At 51.2% G+C, this 18,406-nt stretch overlaps 5 protein-coding genes across 5 annotated transcripts; 3 read left to right on the forward strand and 2 right to left on the reverse strand.

Moving 5' to 3' along the window:
- Positions 1 to 297: 297 nt before the first annotated feature.
- BU24DRAFT_475887 (cytochrome P450) lies at positions 298 to 2,098 on the reverse strand (the record flags this gene model as incomplete). Its single annotated transcript, XM_033532915.1, has 6 exons — positions 298 to 489; positions 546 to 795; positions 856 to 1,023; positions 1,072 to 1,214; positions 1,271 to 1,726; positions 1,793 to 2,098. The coding sequence occupies 6 exons, from the start codon at positions 2,096 to 2,098 to the stop codon at positions 298 to 300; spliced, it is 1,515 nt and encodes a 504-aa protein (XP_033387208.1).
- A 2,526-nt stretch (positions 2,099 to 4,624) lies between these two features.
- Positions 4,625 to 7,370, forward strand: BU24DRAFT_385596 (homogentisate 1,2-dioxygenase-like protein; the record flags this gene model as incomplete). Its single annotated transcript, XM_033524885.1, has 8 exons — positions 4,625 to 4,738; positions 4,857 to 4,879; positions 4,962 to 4,984; positions 5,068 to 5,219; positions 5,547 to 5,943; positions 6,018 to 6,388; positions 6,444 to 6,739; positions 6,849 to 7,370. 8 exons carry the CDS (start codon positions 4,625 to 4,627, stop codon positions 6,943 to 6,945), a joined length of 1,473 nt encoding a protein of 490 aa, XP_033387209.1. The 3' UTR covers positions 6,946 to 7,370.
- A 184-nt stretch (positions 7,371 to 7,554) lies between these two features.
- BU24DRAFT_418434 (tRNA ligase) lies at positions 7,555 to 10,652 on the forward strand. The gene is made up of 3 exons (XM_033526980.1): positions 7,555 to 7,611; positions 7,789 to 7,884; positions 7,954 to 10,652. The coding sequence occupies exons 2-3, from the start codon at positions 7,849 to 7,851 to the stop codon at positions 10,408 to 10,410; spliced, it is 2,493 nt and encodes an 830-aa protein (XP_033387210.1). The 5' UTR covers positions 7,555 to 7,611; positions 7,789 to 7,848; the 3' UTR covers positions 10,411 to 10,652.
- A 178-nt stretch (positions 10,653 to 10,830) lies between these two features.
- BU24DRAFT_418435 (NADH-dependent flavin oxidoreductase-like protein) lies at positions 10,831 to 12,527 on the forward strand (the record flags this gene model as incomplete). The annotated part of the gene is made up of 1 exon (XM_033526981.1): positions 10,831 to 12,527. Exon 1 carries the CDS (start codon positions 11,130 to 11,132, stop codon positions 12,522 to 12,524), a length of 1,395 nt encoding a protein of 464 aa, XP_033387211.1. The 5' UTR covers positions 10,831 to 11,129.
- A 179-nt stretch (positions 12,528 to 12,706) lies between these two features.
- Positions 12,707 to 18,282, reverse strand: BU24DRAFT_488934 (ABC multidrug transporter). Its single transcript, XM_033533584.1, has 10 exons — positions 16,757 to 18,282; positions 16,261 to 16,694; positions 16,010 to 16,202; positions 15,709 to 15,958; positions 14,997 to 15,655; positions 14,799 to 14,940; positions 14,549 to 14,743; positions 13,829 to 14,497; positions 13,607 to 13,776; positions 12,707 to 13,546 (listed from the first exon to the last, which is right to left on the reverse strand). The coding sequence occupies exons 1-10, from the start codon at positions 17,816 to 17,818 to the stop codon at positions 12,890 to 12,892; spliced, it is 4,431 nt and encodes a 1,476-aa protein (XP_033387212.1). The 5' UTR covers positions 17,819 to 18,282; the 3' UTR covers positions 12,707 to 12,889.
- Between the last annotated feature and the right edge of the window lie 124 nt (positions 18,283 to 18,406).

Raw genomic sequence — 18,406 nt, forward strand, 5'->3', positions numbered from 1 at the left:
TTTGCGTAGCGGTACTAGCTTGGCCGCCTTCCCAGTGTCTGATATCCTAGCCAGCTCCATAGGAGAGGGTACTATGTGTAAGATTTCGTACATGAATACTGCGTACTGGAGCTTTAGTATCTTGGGGCAGAATTACGAACCAGATGAAGGAATTTCAGCATATCAACAAGAACTTGACAAGCCACAATCAATTTCTCCTGCGCACCCAAATGTGACATCTGTACTGCGTTATGGCATGTAACTCACGAGTTCTAAACGTTGTTTGCATTGTCGGGAGTCCCTTTTCAAGCTTCAATTCTACATATTAGATCTAGCTCGAAGTCTCACTCGCAGATCAGATTGCTTCCAAAACCAAGCGGCGTGAACATGCCACTCCGAATCTTCTTCAGCCAACTCGATCTCAAAGTGACGAAAGATCTGTGGAACGAATTTCCCCATCTCCATGATCGATATATTCTTCCCGATGCACGTGCGTGATCCGTGTCCAAACTATCCAGGCATCTCAGTAAAACAACATGCTATTAGGAAACAAACGAAAAACTTACTGCTAGAAAACTGCGATCCATGAGCTTGAGCTGCTCGGGCGAAGCTTCAAGCCACCTTTCAGGCCTGAAATCATCTGCGTCGGACCCGTATATGTTGCGATCCATGTGGACTACTGGCGCGGAGATGCTGACGTTGGTGCCAGCGGGCAAATGGTAGCCGCAGAGTTCTGCACCCCCAGTGGGTACGTATCTCTCGAGCGGGAATCCAACGGATGGATGCACGCGCATTGCCTCCTTTATCACAGCTTGTCTAAGCAGCTGGGATTAGCCTTTACAAACAATTTCCTGGCGAAAGAAATTGTTAACTTACAGATACGTTAGATTGAGACATTCTTCGAAGGTGATGGCTTTCGAGAGTTTCCCCAATCGATCGGCTTCCTGAATCTCTTCGACGACTTTGCTGTGGATTCGCGCGTCCCTGATGATGAAATAGATTATGGCACGTAGGGCTATGGCAGTTGTGTCGCTGCCCGCCAGACTTGCTCTCCTTAGTCGAAATCGGACAAGAACAAGAGATACAACTCACAGGTTGTTCGATAGATGATTGACCATGTCACGAGGTGAGATTTTGCCCGATTGCTCCTTCTTTGCGCGCAATTGCGACAAAAAGTCTGTTCTGGCCGTCCGTCGCTCACTGTCGTCGTACTTCCGCACTTCATGCTCTGTGATCTATGACCTTGCGTTATTACGTGCAGTTTTGGGTAGACAATGAGGAATGATCTCACCTGGAGAAATCTCTCCATCGTATCCGGCACAAGACGACGTCTCAGCCACTTCCACCTCGAAGCAAACTCAAACCCCCTAACCAAGCTCTCAACTTGCCCAAGCAACTTAACGTACTCCAAGCCATCGTTGATCTTCCCAATCATACCATCAACATCCTCCCTCTTCTCCATGAAACCAAACCGGCGCTGGAACGTAATGCTCCCGATGACATCAAACGCATACCACTGCAGCCACTCTGCGAAGTCGACCGCTTGCCCCTCGAGATCTCTCATGGCGTCCATGAAAATCCCCGTGCACTCGTCGGCGTACACCTCGAAGTTCCGCATGTTGGTCATCGAGAACAGCTGCGCGACGGGGCTTTTGAGCGCTTTGTGCGCTTGCGAGTCGCGCTCTGTGAACATGCTGTCCATGCGGCGGCCCTGGTAGTTCAAGGACATTGTCGTGTAAAACGGAGTCTTTGTTGTCGTGGTCAATACTTACTCACCGAATCCGAAGACATACACTGCGATGATGCTACTCACCTTCGTGAAGTTCTTTCCAAGGCCGTAGATTAGGGGAATCATGGCGGGATCTGCGATAGAGACGTGTTTGGGACCGACACGCACGATGGGACCGTATTGCTGGTGTACACGGCGGTACTGGAGAGGTGCGTCGCCCTTCCAAACGAGACGGAATCGGAAGAGTATCGAGATGCGTGCTAGCCATGGTCCTGGGATTTTCCTGAGTCCGCTGCGGTGTTCGCTGTATGCGTATAGTAGGACGAGAAGGGATGCTGAGAGTAGTCCGAGTACTCGAGCATCTAGAGTTGATAATATCGGTGAAAGCATGGTAATGTTATGGTTTTGGAGGTACGGATCGAGATAGATAGAACGGCATCAGTGTATATGCTCATGTTACTCCCAAGATATATATGTATATATACTGAATTATCTAAACTAGTTCCTTGATGGTCTACCTGAGGTTGTTCAGATAGTCCGGCAGCAATTGCGCTAGAGTTCCTCCGCGATGGAATCCGGGGTAATGCGGATCAAACCATCTCAACGGCCCGGGGAAGAGGGGGAAAACATCACTAGCCTTTTCAATTCCATTCTGCATCGTACGAAGTATTGTACGAGTACAATAATCTCAAGATGTAGACCACCGCTGCCATGCGAGCTTCCGAAATCCCTCACCCCGTCTCAAATCACGTGCATGCTGTCCTGTCTTGAGGACGCCCTTACATTCCAGACAGTTGAAAACTCCTTCAACCCCCGCAAAACATACTTGAAATATTCATGAATTCTATAGCAAATCACTCGTTGCGATTAATTTTGGAATAACCCCAATCCACTCTCTACTGATATGTCAAAAAAATCCGAGTTGCGGCTCCGAGTTTCATGACCTGCAGGTCTCTAAGTAGTGTCGATCCGGAGGAACTTAGAATGAACGTTTGTTTCGGAGGATCTTCCAACTCGCATGAAGCTTTCTGAAGACTAGTTCCAAATGAGCATCTGCAACTATGCGCTCGGTGACTGGGGCGGTCGCGACCGTTGCCTCTTTGGAAAAAGGGTCATCGTGAATTTGGAAGAGTACAGAGGTCGCTTTGACGTGCATAGCTAAATGGGGATGATGCCGAGATCTTACACAAATTCCACCAAAAATCCGTGTTTCTTTAGGTATGGATGTAACTAGTACAACTACGCATTCCTGATCGTATATAGTCCCGTCAGATGTACCTGATTTAGAGTTAATGTACCCATCCTCGCCATTACTATCTCCCATAATTCATCGACATTAAGTGGTGGTGGCGCCCGTGGTGCTGTCCATTGGCTCTTTTTGACAAGGCGTGCCTCCTCATAGTTGTTGTCTTTTTCAGCAGCAATAATGATAGGAATCATCTGAACAATACGTTCGATCCCCATCCTTGAATCCTATCCTGTGGCAAGTCTTTCCACCACTGTCGCCATGGCTTATGTGCCTCCTTTTTCGTCTGCAGAGGACCACGCTTTGTGGTGTTGCATTTGCCATCCGGCCATGCTGGTTCGATAGCATTGATATCAGGGCTATTGCCCAGCCATCCTGAAATAGCTAACGAGGCGATTCAGATGATCAACTCCGCACAGGCAGCCTGCCGCTTTGAGCACTGGAAGGCCGACTAAGATAGTCCCGCTCGCCCAAAGAGGGTGCAGCGAACGAAGCGGGTGCAACCCACTCTCCATCTCACCTGCATAACCAACGACCAAAAACCAAGATTCGACGGACCATGCGAGATGCGAATAATGCGGGAGCGAGGGGGAGGGGGAGGGGGAAGGTATTGGCTTAGGTGTGCAATGCTTCCAGGCGAGATTTGGTCTGGCTTTGTCGTACGGTGCGTGAGATTGTCTAGCAGGGCTGAAAGAAGGTTATTGTGGCTTGCTTGCTATTGAGCCAACAGGTTTTCGTCTGAAAAGTGACGGGGATTCCGAGGTGAGTGATTGAGTAGGGATGAGGGTTCGATCGGCGGCCGCCGATGGCTGGCATCAGAGGTTTATCTTGTGTTCAAGAGAGGGGATGCCTTTGATTATGTCTTGAGGCGTCCTGGTAACTAGAGTATTGTATGCGGTCGTTATCGATAAGGAAGTATGTCGTCGGTGCATCACTCCGACGGTAACTTCCACCGTGCTTCGATGCCTACAGATATGCATAACATTGTAATATCAAGCTGGCCTTAAGGATATCTAATAGCTGACCGAGAACTTAGAAATACAAACAACTGGACGCTCTTCTTCCCCACGTGTTGCGCGGCCCGACGTCTGCGCCGGCTGCGGGATGAGGTTGCGGTTCGTCACTAGGCCTGATAGTGTACCACTAACCCCAGATCCCCTCTTGAGCTCAATCGGCAGTTGTACTTCTACCTCACTTCGCCCCAATGTCACGACTTCTTTGGTCCGCGAATTCGCAGTCCTTCTCGCGTCTTACTGCTTGATTCCTCATCGGTTGTATCAGCGATTGGTTGAATCCCACCAACTAACACAATTACAGCATCGTGAAGCGCTTCCTTCCATTTCCCCTTCTCTGTGGTCGTAAGATGCCCCACCGCGAGCATACCAGCCTGGATTATATGGCAAGCAATGTGGGGTCAATTGAGCTCTATTTTACCTATCCATAGCATTTATCTAATGTTCCGCAATTCGAATCATTTCCTTAACTACCTAGCCTTTAGACACTAACTCTCTACTTTTTTTGATCGCGCCTAAAATCAATCTCGTTCGTATGTATTTGATTGATCGTGTGTAACCAACCAACCAACCCTATCCCCGGACTTTTTGCACGACACACACGCGCTCCACACGGCGACGTATTTATATCTTTTAACCAGAGTTTAAGCAGCCAGGATGCCTGCCACGCTTGACGATCCCAAGGAGTACCAGAGGATCTTTCACTGGGCCGAGACTCAGAAGGATGGCGCGGTGCCTTCGTTCGCGACGAGGAAGAATGATCCTTATGAGGTGAGCCCATGCATCCTTATCTTAATCAATGATCAGGCAATACGACACTACAATATATTCTCACGAGAGAGAGAAAGAGTGATGTTCATTCGAGATATGCTGACGTTTGTGTTTCCAGTACCAATCCGGCTTTGACAACTCGTACGTTAGAGTCCCAATCAGTGCGGCCATGCTATGTCCTATTAAAAAAAACAAATCTTTTGCTAACAAAACCCGCGTATAGCTTTGCTTCAGAAGCAGTACCAGGTGCGCAGCCCCCTCTTTTCTCGCTCCAACCTCCAGGAGCTCTACCCTCTACAGACACGTGCTGATATGGATATATATCACAGGCACGATACCACAGGGCCAAAATAGCCCTCGGTCCGTGAGATTTGGGCTCTACGCAGAGCAGATGACCGCATCCGCATTCGTCGCGCCTCGCCATCTGAACAAGAAGGCGTGGCTATATCGGGCGAGGCCCGCTGTCGCGCACCAGGGATTTGTAAGGATTGTTTTTCCTTTTTTGTCTGTTCTTTGATTTGGGGGATTACAGTCAGATTTCGGGTTAAGGCGTGCGTGTGAGAGCTGGTAGGGTTGATGGAGGGAGGGGGTGAGATTGCGGCCGGGTAAAGGGTGGAGGGGGGTGGGAGGGATTATGGCATGCTTAAGGCCGACTGTGAGTGGCGTTTGCGGTGAGGAATGGGAGTTTGACGAAGTGGTGGAGAGAGGTGGACGTGGAAAGAGTTGGAAAGATATTTTGAGGCGCATATCTCTCTGTTCTGCTTGACTATGGTATAGTACAACGTCATGCGCTGACCACCACTGCCAGACCGATCTTCCAGACAACAAAGACACAGAGTCCAATTTCCTGCCACTGAACCCACGCGTCCACGTCTCACCCACTCAACTAGCCTGGCTCCCCTTCGACATTCCGACCGATGGCAAAGTCGACTTCGTGTCTGGGCTCAAGACCATCGCGGGGTCTGGTGACCCAACCTTGCGAGAGGGACTGGCCGTCCATACGTTCCTTGCTAACGCGAGCATGGACAAGACCGCAACGGTGAACTCGGATGGTGATTACCTGATCGTGCCCCAACAGGGCGCCCTCGACATCCAGACGGAATTTGGGATGCTCTTCGTGCAGCCGGGCGAAATCTGCGTTATTCAGCGAGGCCAGAGGTTCAAGGTTGGACTTCCAGACGGGCCTTCGAGGGGCTACATTCTAGGTACGAGACAGAGGCACAGTCCCATCACATGATTCCACTTCCATTGTATCTTTTGCTGAGAAACCGTGAAACAGAGATATGGGGCTCGAACTTCCAACTACCCGAGCTGGGACCGCTAGGAGCCAACGGCCTCGCCAACGCGCGAGACTTCCTCCATCCCGTAGCAAAGTATGAGATCAAGCAGGAGCCGTGGCAGATCATCTACAAGCTCGGCGGCAAGTTCTTCAAGAGCACGCAGAACCACTCGCCCTTCGACGTCGTGGCCTGGCACGGCAACTACGTGCCGTACAAGTACGACCTCACGAAGTTCGTCAACGTTGGCTCCATCTCCGTCGACCACATCGACCCGTCCATCTTCTGCGTCCTCACCGCCCCCTCAAGAGACCCAAGCGCCCCGCTCGCGGACTTCCTCATCTTCTCTCCGCGATGGGACGTCGCGTCGCACGTACGTCCTCTTCCCCCCCCTTTCCCCCTTCTTCCACTAACACCCCTCCTTGCAGACCTACCGCCCACCCTACTACCACCGCAACGCAGCCTCGGAACTTATGGGCCTCATCTACGGCGAGTACGGCGGGCGTTCCGACTCCTTCCAGCCCGGCGGCGTGTCATTTGAGTGCGGATTCGTGCCGCATGGCGTCGCGTACGAGGAGTTCAAGGCCGCGAGCGAAGCGCCACCGCCGGAGATGCGGATTTCCAAGGATGCGGTCGCGTTCATGATGGAGAGTTCGCGGCCGTTTACGATTACGGACTGGGCGTGGACGAGCGGGAAGAAGCATGAGCACGAGCCGAAGATGTGGTGAGTACTTTTCTGTCACTGTTTTTCCCTTCTTCTGCCTCTGGGGGCTGGGGTTTGGGGTTGGGGTTGGGTGTGGATTTGAGTTTGAGATGTGCTAATGAAGAAATAGGGATAATCTGGTGGATAATTTCAGCAAGCATAAGGATGAGGTGGATAGGATTTTGGCGGAGGGGGTCAAGAAGATTGGGTTGGCTAATGGGAAGTAGAGCTAGGAGGATTGTCTTCGCTTTCAATTTGACGATTCAGCGTGGAGATTTTGGGACGTTTGCAAGCTACCTATGGTTGTATATGTGGATCAATTGAGCTCTGTTAAGAATAAGTTGAAAAGGCGTCCGGATGCGAGGAGCTTGGATGATACTATGTGTCCGTGATGTTTGTGCTTTTCAAGAGAAGTTGAAAAATTGAAACCTAGGTCTTAGATTCATGCCTGAACATGAGGTCTGTTATTGTTAGTCTTTATCAATTCGATTACCCCTGACTTCTGATCTTCTATGACCCTGTAGAGACCATATGTGCCTGGCTAAGAAGCTATGCGCCTTATATTATTTAGTTGCTGATACGTTGAACTTGAAAAGGCTATGAATCATAAAGTATTACTGGAGTCTTCGGAAAAGGTGTAGATCAAATAGTCACATTCTAAGTATGAGCTTCTTTTGGATGAGTCGAAGTTCGTCACTTGCGGTCGATGTTGTGCCCCACTTATACCTGAGCCACCGACCTTTATCGATAAACAGCCACCAATCCAGCCCCGCCCTGCGCCACAGATGTTGGAATTTGGAAACAGCCCCCAAGGCAGATACCTACCAAAGCTATGACTCGGACATACATTCACCCCATAATCCTATCTGCAAAGTGCAATTAACCCAAAAACTGTAAGGATTCACTCACTGCGCCCTTTCCTGGTGAATCTGACTCATTCATCATCCTTCTTGCGCCTTTCTGTTTTGTTTGTCCTGCTTGCTTTCATGGCCCTTTATATAAACCCCATCTTTTCCAGTCTTCATGTTCACTTCCCATGCAAAGCTCTCAGCTCACGCGCGACGACCCAGGTAGCCCGTCAACATAGATTCGCAACCAGATCCCGTTTAGACATACACACCACAGCCAGGATGGCGCATCGCGAGACGGCGCCGTACACGGCCCAGGCAAGAAAACCCTCCTCTTCCCCCGCACTGCTGCAAAACCCCAATGCTAACATGTCTCTCGCCATCCAGAACCCACGCGAGATCACACAGCTTATCCACTCGCTCGAGGGACACAAGGGCAACAAGTCGAAGAACTCGGGGGGTTTCTCGGTCCGGAAGCACACGTTCGAGCTGCCCAATGGCCGGACCGTCGACTCGTGGAAGATGAGCGATTGGGACTACAAGAAGGCGAACCTGCCGACGTATGCGCGGGGTCTCTTCACGTACAAGACGCTTGCGGGGAACGACGAGATTGCAGTGAGGGGCTACGACAAGTTTTTCAACCATGGGGAGGTGCGGAAGACGGAGTGGAGGAATGTGGAGCAGAATACGAGGGGCCCGTATGAGCTGAGCGTGAAAGAGAATGGGTGTATCATATTCGTTGCTGGTCTTGACGATGGGACACTGTTGGTTTGCAGTAAACACTCGACAGGTGCACGAGCGGACGTCGAGCTGAGCCATGCTATGGCGGGAGAGCGGTGGGTGGAACGTCATCTCGCTACTGTCGGCAGGACGAAGTCGGATCTCGCGAGGCGGCTGCGGGACATGAATGCTACGCTTGTGGCAGAGCTCTGCGATGACGACTTCGAGGAGCATGTCCTTGCATATTCCAAGGAAGAAGCTGGTCTTTACATCCACGGCATCAACCTCAACCTTCCTGAATTCGCAACATACCCGGGACACCTTGTGGACAAGTTTGCCGATGAGTGGGGAATGAAGAAGGTGATTTACGTCATGGAGGACGACATCACAAAAGTCAAGAAGTTCTTGGACACCGTGGCAGAGACCGGAAACTACAACGGACGCGACACAGAGGGCTTCGTGATTCGGTGTCAGGCAAGGGAGAATGAACATTCGCCATGGGTCGATTGGTTCTTCAAGTACAAGTTCGAAGAGCCATATCTCATGTACCGGCAGTGGAGAGAATGTACCAAGGCGATCATCGGAGGGAAGCCCCCACGCTACAAGAAGCACGTGAACATCACCAAGGAGTATCTTGATTTTGCACGTCAAAAGTTCGTAAAGAACCAAGGGCTTGCAAAAAAGTACAACCAGAATCATGGAATCATCAGGTTGAGAGAGGAGTTCCTCGCCTCCCGCGGGACAACAGGTGCAGATATCATTCGTCAAGAGATGGAGGGCGGCGATGTGGATAGCAAGGATGTCGTTCGAAACGTGGTGCTGGTTCCCATCGCTACTATCGGATGCGGCAAGACGACCATTGCCCTCGCCTTGGTGAAGCTGTTCGGGTGGGGCCATTTCCAAAACGACAACGTCAAGACTAAGAAGGGCCGCGGCCAAGTCTTCGCTGACACAATATCCTCATTGCTGGTCACCAACCCCGTCGTTTTTGCGGACAGGAATAACCACCAAAAGCGCGAGCGAGACCAGCTCATCAACGATATCTCTAAGACCATGCCAAATGTGCGGTTTGTGGCAATTCATTACGTCCATGATCGAGCCAACTTTGAGCCAATTCGCGCGGCAACACGGGCCCGTGTATTGTCGCGTGGTGACAATCATCAGACCATCCAAGCTGGCTCAAAGGATCAGGGTGAGATCATTGAGATCATGGAGGGTTTCATGCATCGTTTCCAGCCTGTCGACACGTCCGACGCACCTGACGACCATTTCGATCTAGTCATCGACATTGATCCTACTATCGAATCACGCGAGAACCTGGAGGTTGTCATTGAGAAGCTTCACTCGACATATCCCGGCCTATTCAGAGATCGCGAGATGCCTACTCCCAGCGACCTTGATGCCGCTGTTCAATGGGCCATGGAATACCAGCCTGATTTCAAGATGGATCTGTCGCGTGGTGGCAACAATCGAGGCCAGAATCAGAATCAAAACCAAAATCAGAACACCAACAAACGCCAGAACGAGCCGAAGCCCAAGAAGCAGCCAAAGATGGAGTATTTTGGCATTCGCGTACAAGCCCCGCGGATCAATTCCATCCTTGAGGCCATGTTCCGCGACCAAGATGCTCAGACGGCGAAGTTCTTCCGTCATCTCCAGAATGGGAGGCGCATACAGGCGGAGTTTCACGTTACACTAATTCACCGAGCATCAGCTTCACAGCATCAGCAGTACTGGGAGAAGCTGAACGCGCTCCACGGTGGTGTCATGCAACAGGCGAACGGAAACTGGGAGCCTGAACTTGGCAAGTGTGGAGTGCATCTCGAGCGAGTGATTTGGGACGAGCGGATCATGTGTTTTGTCGTTCGTCTCAATGGTGCTGCGACTCTGACGGCTAGCAATGAGACAGGAAAAGCCACGGAAGAGGTGAACTTCGAAACAGTGAACGCAGTTGCGCACATCACGGTAGGCACAGCCGATCAGTCCATCAAGCCAAAAGAGAGCAATGACCTACTTCAGCGATGGTTGAACGAGGGAAGTGGACCAAATGGGATTGGTGAGCTCGCCGTGAAAGGCAACCTTGTGCTTGAAGGGAGCGTAAGAGGTGTCCTGGGCAGGTCTTGAGAAGTGACATGCTGCTGCAGCCATGACGGACAATGAAGTTTCGAGCTCTAATGGCCAAGCATCATTCACAGCAAACTCCGAATTCGGGAGCAAAAAAAGCACGAAGGGAATTTTGCCAACGGCGACGGGGCGATGAAAACATTTGGAAGGACTATTAGCATGATACCACGGCATTGAAATAGTATGTGAATACATTATGAGATCTCTCCTCAGTCTTGGAGGCAAGAATGCGGGAAAAACAATGAATGAAATCAATGATTTGAGATGATTTGAAGAGTTAATTGTCCAATGATGTTCGGGGGCGGTTTCCTTATCGGGTTAAGCTCGTATTTGCCACGAAGCAAGGCAAGGCGTGCCCCATTTTTGCAAGTGAACCTCGGGCAAAGCTCGCCATACTTGAAAACAGAGGTACATTACAAATCAATGGTGGGTACATTTCTTCACGACCATATCTCGTTGATTACCAATTGAGCAAGAGTATAAGTACTTGGAAGCTTCGTATTTTTTTGCTCAGGCATTCTTTTTCGTCAATTCGTCCAATTGGTGTTTGCAGCATCTTGATCTGTCTTAAGACCATTCATTTGTTTGCTCCCAAATCTTCTCAGAGAGAAGTACCAAAAGCAATCGTCGTTTATCCGATTCAGCAACGCCTGATCAAGTATCGGCTTCGTATACGAACTCTGGTTTAAGTTTGTATAACACATACACAAATCATCACCATGGCACCTCCTGATGTGAACGTCGGCGTTGAAGGCCTCCCATACTTCACCCCTAAACACAAGATCTCCCCAGGAACGCCCTTTGATAAGAGCAAGACTGTCCCGACTCTCTTCACGCCTCTGAAGATCCGAGGCACGACACTCCGCAACCGCGTTCTCGTGGCGCCAATGTGCCAGTACTCCACCGCCTCCAGTGGACCTGACATTGGCGCCCTGACCGACTACCACGTCGCAACGCTCGGCCACTACGCACTGAAGGGAGCCGGCCTCGTCTTCGTCGAAGCGACGGGCGTGCAAGCCAATGGCCGTATTTCGCCCAACTGCCCTGGAATCTGGAGCGACTCCCAGATCCCCGCCCTCAAGAGGGTCTCCGACTTCATCAAGAGCCAAGGCGCCCTCAGCGGCATCCAACTCGCGCACGCGGGCCGCAAAGCCAGCACCGCAGCGCCCTTCCTCGCAGCCAACGCCCCGGGTAAGAAGCCCAGCTTGCGAGCTTCCGTCGAGGCTGGAGGCTGGCCTCAGGACGTCGTCGGCCCCATGGGCGGCGAGGAGTGGACGTGGGACCTCAAGTCCGTGAGCGACGAGACCGGCGGCTACTGGCCACCGCGAGCCCTCAGCGAGCAGGAGATCAAAGAGCACGTCCAAGACTGGGCCAAAGCCGCTCAACGCTCCGTCAAGGCCGGAATCGACGTGATCGAGATCCACGGTGCCCACGGCTACCTCATCAACCAATTCCTGTCGCCAGCCACCAACCAGCGTACCGACAAGTACGGCGGCTCCTTCGAGAACCGCACCCGCATCCTCGTGGAGATCATCCAGGCCGTCCGCGCCGTGATCCCCGCCACCATGCCCCTCTACCTCCGCATCAGCTCGACCGAGTGGCTCGAGGAGACCGAGACCGGCAAGAAGACGGGCTCCTGGACCGTCGAGGACTCCATCCGCCTCGCGAAGCTCCTCCCAGGCCTCGGCGTCGACCTCCTCGACGTCAGCAGCGGCGGCAACCACCCGCAGCAGCAGATCAACATGTTCGACTCCAAGGACTACCAGACGCGCATCGCGGCGCGCATCCGCTCCGAGCTCAAGAAGGACAACCTCGAGCTGCTCATCGGTGCCGTGGGCCTCATCACCGAGGCCGAGCAGGCGCGCGACATCGTCGAGGAGGGTGGCGCCGCGGGCTCCCTTAACGGCATCGATAACTCGGAGATCGAGAACGAGGCTAGGGCTGCGCTGAAGATGACGGAGGGGAAGGGCGGTGATGCGCCCCAGGCGGATGTCATTCTCGTCGCCAGGCAGTTTATGAGGGAGCCCGAGTGGGTGCTTAAGGTTGCGTGGAGGTTGGGTGTTGATGTCGCGTGGCCGAGCCAGTTTTTGAGGGTTAGGTTCCCGAAGTTGTAGAGGTGTTTGATGGTTTACTTTGCATCGTCAGCGAGGGGGGATTCGTAGTCTTTTGATACCATGCATAGACGAAGACCAAGACTTGTTCGGATGAATCGAATTGAATCGAATTAGATTTATGATAAGCTACCGTTTTACAAAAGAAAACAGTGCCTGCCGTGATTAATATGTATATATACAGTGACGCAATGAAAAGATGTCTAATAGTGATGAGACAATGAATGTCTACCCCCAATGCAATGCTGACAAGAAAGAAATAACAAGAAGATCTAGAGACATCCACCCGTGTCTAATTAGAATCAACCGGGAAACGATACAACCTTCCTTTCTCCCCGAACAATCCTCCACACACACCACCTCCAAGTCTACGCCTTACTCCTCTTCTTCCCCTTCGGCACACGCACCAACCAGTAGAGGAACATAGCCCCCGCGATGTTGAACGCAACATACACCCACAGCAACCCAAAGTCCCTCCACCTGTTCTCGAAATTCGCATGGATGCGATCCAAGAACATATCCGTGTTATCAATCTGGCAGAAATGGCACTCCTCGGTACCGTTCGCGGTTTGTCCGTCCCGGAGGTATCCTCCCGCGACGTCCATGTACGGCTGCAAGTACTCTCCGCACGACTGACCGCTCGGCGGGAAGAAGCGCTGGAACTCGTTGTCGGCGCAGTGAGCGGGGGCGCGGCCGAGGGTGGTGGAGAGAAGGCTGGAGACGAGGTAGGTGTAGGGGTTCACGCGGTACATGAAGATCCAGAAGCCAGGGAGGTCGTTGGGGCCGGCGAGGATACCGCAGAAGGCGTAGAGCATGATGCCGAGGAGGGTGGCGAAGGCGGAAGCGATTTCCTCGCCAGGGGCTCCCGCGATCAGCATGTGGGCGAGGGTGGAAGCGAAGAGGAAGGTGGCCCAGAGGATCATGAAGGTGAGGAAGCCGCGGATGGCGACTGCGTCGGTGGGCTCCGCGTTGCGCCATAGGCCGATGGGGTAGTACCAGACGAAGAAGCAGAGGACGGTGACGAACTGGGGATGATGGGTTAGCTGCAAGAAGGAGGCTGGGTTTGATGGGTGTTTTGAGCTTACTGTGTTGAGAACCATCTCGACGAAGATGTTCGACAGGACGAAGGTTGGCCAGGCGTAGGTCTTGGATTGCCTCTCCCTTGCTTCGTACTGGCTTCTCTGGACTGTGAACATAGGTAGGACTTGGTAAAGCATCTGAATGGTAACGAAAAGGAAAATGAAGACGCCAAACACTGGTGAGTTGTTAGAAAACACATAGATGTAAAAGGTGTGGACCAAACGTACTCTGATTCTGGAGTCCTTGCTGCGTATTAGTGCCGTCGAAGAACGAAAAGCCGATGAAGATCGATGATCCAACACACAAAAGAAGTCTGGAATAGATGTAAGAAGGCGTTCTCCAGTATTGCTGGAAGACACGCATTCCCACAGCGGTAAGCTGGGTCAAGAACGGCGCGGCAAATTCCTGGTACTTGGAGGCATCCGAATCAGCAACAGGGGAAGGTTGATTCGCCAAATTTCGAAGGCGGCCAAGCTCGGTCTGAACTGATTGATATTCATTGCTGCTTCGCCATACGGTGGGCCAGTCGATGTCAGTGTGCGCTCCGGGGGCCGCGCCGATAACATTCAACATGTGTTCGGCGGGGTTTGCACCATCTGGGCAGGCAGGTCCTCCGTTCCTCACGAAGTAGTCCATAAGAATCTGGGAATCACGTCCGATCTCGCCGAAGTAGACGGTTCGTCCACCTTTGGCAAGGAGCAATAACCGGTCAAACCGTTGGAAGAGCATTGCAGACGGTTGATGGATCGTACAGAGAATGGCTTGGCCGTTACGTGTGAGCTTCTCCATCAAGTCGCAGATAGACCATGAGGTCTGACTGTCGAGTCCAGAGGTAGGTTCATCGAGAAACAGGAGCAGTTTCGGGCGTGCTGCAAGTTCCACGCCGATTGTGAGACCTAGGATAGGAGATTAGAACCAATTTTGTGGGTTATGGTGGATTAACATACGTTTACGCTGTTCAACATTTAGACCAGAGCCAGGGATACCAACGACAGCGTCGGCGTACTCTTCCATGTTCAGCAGGCTGATGACTTGATCAACGTATGCGAGCTTTTCTTGGTGGGAGTATTCTGGCGGTTGTCGCAAGATTGCACTGAACTCCAAAGCCTCGCGCACAGTCGAGGTAGAAAGATGTATATCCTCTATAGCATCGTAGTTAGTATAGTTAACCAGAAATGGGTTCTGAGTTAGACCTACGTTGCATGCAATATCCTGTCTGTCGTTGAAAAGAATCGTCGAGTTCTCGCCCATCAACAAACATATTACCAGTGATAACACCCATTGTGGTTCTGCTCGCAAGCACATCGAGTAAAGTGGTTTTGCCGGCACCAGAGACACCCTGTCCAATATGTTAGCATTTCACTTTCACAAAGTGATTCAATACATTGCACGTACCATCAAGGCAGTCAATGTGCCAGGTTTGACCCAGCCATCGACATGATCAAGAATAGTGCGCGGTTCGCCCTTGATCTTGACTTCGTAACAGACGTTCTCCCAGTGGAATATCGAGCTTTGCTTTTCGACTTGGAACCCTGAACCACTGCTTCCATCATGCTTCTCTGCCTCAACGACTGGGCCGCCTCCTGTTTCTTCATCTGCATTCTGACGCTTCGCCTTCGCTCGCTGCATCTTACCACGTCGGAACACCAAGACTTCGCCCTTGGATCTCTGCGAGGCGACGAGTTCTGTCATGATTAGATGCAGAGCGCACAGAACGATGACGAATGCAACGATGATTCCGAAGTTTCGCCAGCGATGCGACCATTCGTATTGGTAGGCTGTCCGGACATAGGTAGGGCCATTGACACTGTTGAGGCCTGGCACAGCTCCAGGAACGGCGCATGCTCTCTGATCAGGAGCGACATTATCGTAAGGACCACCAGAAGGTACGAAAGCAGTGCATGGGAAATCACGCCCTTCGAATTCGTTCACTACCACGCTCTCGAACCCATATGCAATGGGATTGATCCATCGCATCCATGACGCCCAGCCACGCATGTATGGAATTGGAATGGCAAACCCGGTGTAAAGGACGAGACCGAGAAGAATGATTCCTGAATTGCGTTAGAAGCCTGCAGTACGTAAAGCAATTTGGAGATGAACCCACCACTTGGTGCAAGTGCCTGCTCGATGGTCTTCGTAATGGATGCAAAGAATCGGAAGAACATGCTCATGGAGAGTGTCATTGTGAAGGATATCAGCATGAAGAAGAAGAATGGCCCAGCTTCGCGTCGGAGATTTGACATGAAATACAAGGTTGAGTTGACGACGAAGGCGTTGGTGATTTTGTAAGGCAAATCAACGATCATTGAAGCAAGTGCTTCGGCGCTGGGATGGTACAAAGCATATCGGTTGTGCTGATGGATGGTCAGTGTTCCTCCTCAAATATCTTATCTAGGTTTAATTACCTTCTCGACTATAGTTCTCTTCTCGTATAAAGACATAATTTCCATCATAGAACCGAAACCGTTGAGGAGGACCATCATGAATAGGACAGCTCCTCTCTTGAAAAAGGATGATGTATTGTCCGGTAGATTGAAGAAGATACTAGCAATAATCAAAGCCTCGACAAAGTTCACGAAAAGCATTGTGAGTGTTACACTGGTATAGGTTTAGCAGTCTGTTCGAGGTGGTGAATTTCCAGGGGATGAATATGTACCTAGGATCATTTCGTAGACGTTGCACTTCCCGCCACATACATAGCTTGACCTGACCCCAGTATGAAAGAGTGAAAGGCGACTTTTCGCGCTGAATTTTGGATTTCTCCAGCCGTCTTGACTCGGCAAACTTGTCTTGGCCCTCTCCGTTAAGAGGATTCTCACGATCGTAATCTTCGAGTTGCCTTAATAGTTCCTTCCTTTCGGGGCTCTCGTTCCAGTGGCGAGCAAAGTCATCGGAGGTTCTTGGGGCCAGGTTCTCGAATCCAGGCTTGACTACTCGCTCACTTGGTGAGGTCATCGACGTGAGGAAGTCAGGCGTAGTCTGGGAAGTTGGGCATTCGAAGCCTAGACGCTCGAAATAAGCTCGCGCGGCATCTGCTTTTCCGAAAAAGATCTGACGTCCTTCATACAGCACTGTGACTTTGTCGAATAACTAGAGAAGAAACATATTAGCACTTTGCCATTTGAGTCACTGCAACCTTCAATAGAACTTACATCATATGCTGCTTGAGGTGCCTGATAAATGGCGACGACTGCACACGCAGAAAATACGTCACACTGTGTGCGAAGTGTTTTGCAAAATTCCACAGCGTTCGCCGAGTCAAGACCTCTCGTGCTATTGTCCCAGCATTGCACAGCAGCATGGCTGAGCGCTGCTTCAGCGATCGTCACTCTCTTTCGTTCACCACCAGATACACCACGGACAAGGTCGTTTCCTACGCGTGTATTGATTGTGTGGCTAATGCCAAACATTGCCATGATCACATCTCTAAGATGCTCTGCGTATTCATGGCGACTGACACCTCCCGGGATAACTTGAGGCGTCCGTGCTAGAGCAGCGAATTTCAACGCAGTTCCAACGGACAACTGTGGAAAGTGAGCATCAACCTCAGCGGTGTAGATAGCTTCACCACGGAAGGCTGAGTTCATATTTTCCGGCGTGATACCATGATAGTTCAGATAGGAATCCGGGCTGACTTTGAACCCGTGGGTTTCACCAGCGATGGTTTTGAGAAGGGTAGAGCAACCCGATCCAGGAGGGCCGAGTACACAAAGTTGTTCTCCAGGTAGCAGGAGGCCGTCGAGGTTCTGCAAGATATCAATCTTCGACTGACCCCTGCCGAAGAGTGCTGGAAATTTCAGTATTGCGTTGCCAGCACTGGTTTGGAAATCGGTTGGCGAGCCCATGCCCCAGACATTGAGATTTCGGAAGGCGACACCAGCTTTGCGAGCAATTTGATGATCGGAACTGTATCTGGCATTGTAGAATGCCCTTGCCCATGCCTTTGCTGAGAAGTGGCCGCTGTTTGGATCCAAATGACTACCTTTCTCTGCGGTAAAGGGTGACTGGTGGTGATCGTACTCAGACCTGGTGGTGAACCGTCGCGCCAGGTTTAAGATCTCCCGATCATGCTGTTGATCTGCATCTTTCTCGTTGAGTTCTATGCTGTCGGTTGTGCTGGATTCGGCTGTTGTTCTGTTTGTTCCTCCATTTGATACATCTGGTTCTGATGGCCGCTTGTCGATACGACCAGGAAGGCTGAGCGCAGCCGACATGACTGACGAGGTAGCTAATCGCACACGTAAGATTAATCCTGTTCGTACACTGATGTCTTGATGTCGTGGAAGATGAAATGAGCTGAAGGAAGTCGAGCTTGATAAAGCTGAGATGTTCGATACTTAGGATGGAAAGATTAAAAGATAACTGCACAATAGGGGCATAGAATAGAAAGATCTTATATTAGAAGAGAGTCTAATTATCAATCTCTGAACGCGCCTGAAGCCCCGCGGACGATATCACCGCAACAGCGAGCGAAGAATTGGATGAAAACCGAAACACGGAAGTTCAAAGTTGCACCGAAAGCCGATCTATGAAGGGCGGAATCTACAATGTTGCCTCGTACTAAATGTCTTGGAACGACGCAATATACGCGAAACGAAAAGCTTAATAGTTCAAGATGATGATACCAAACCACAATGAATCGCAGAATCCCAATGAAAAAAGGGACTTGGGTCCGAATGGCGCGGCCCGCGGCCTGCGATGGATCAAAGATGGCCATGATTGGATAGTCAAATGGTGTAAGGGCGTAGACTTCCGGGTGTTCGGACATTCAGAAAATCCGAATGTCCGGGAGTTCTTCACAG

Source organism: Aaosphaeria arxii (genome assembly GCF_010015735.1).
Source record: "Aaosphaeria arxii CBS 175.79 unplaced genomic scaffold BU24scaffold_2, whole genome shotgun sequence".
NCBI classification, from domain to species: domain Eukaryota; kingdom Fungi; phylum Ascomycota; class Dothideomycetes; order Pleosporales; genus Aaosphaeria; species Aaosphaeria arxii.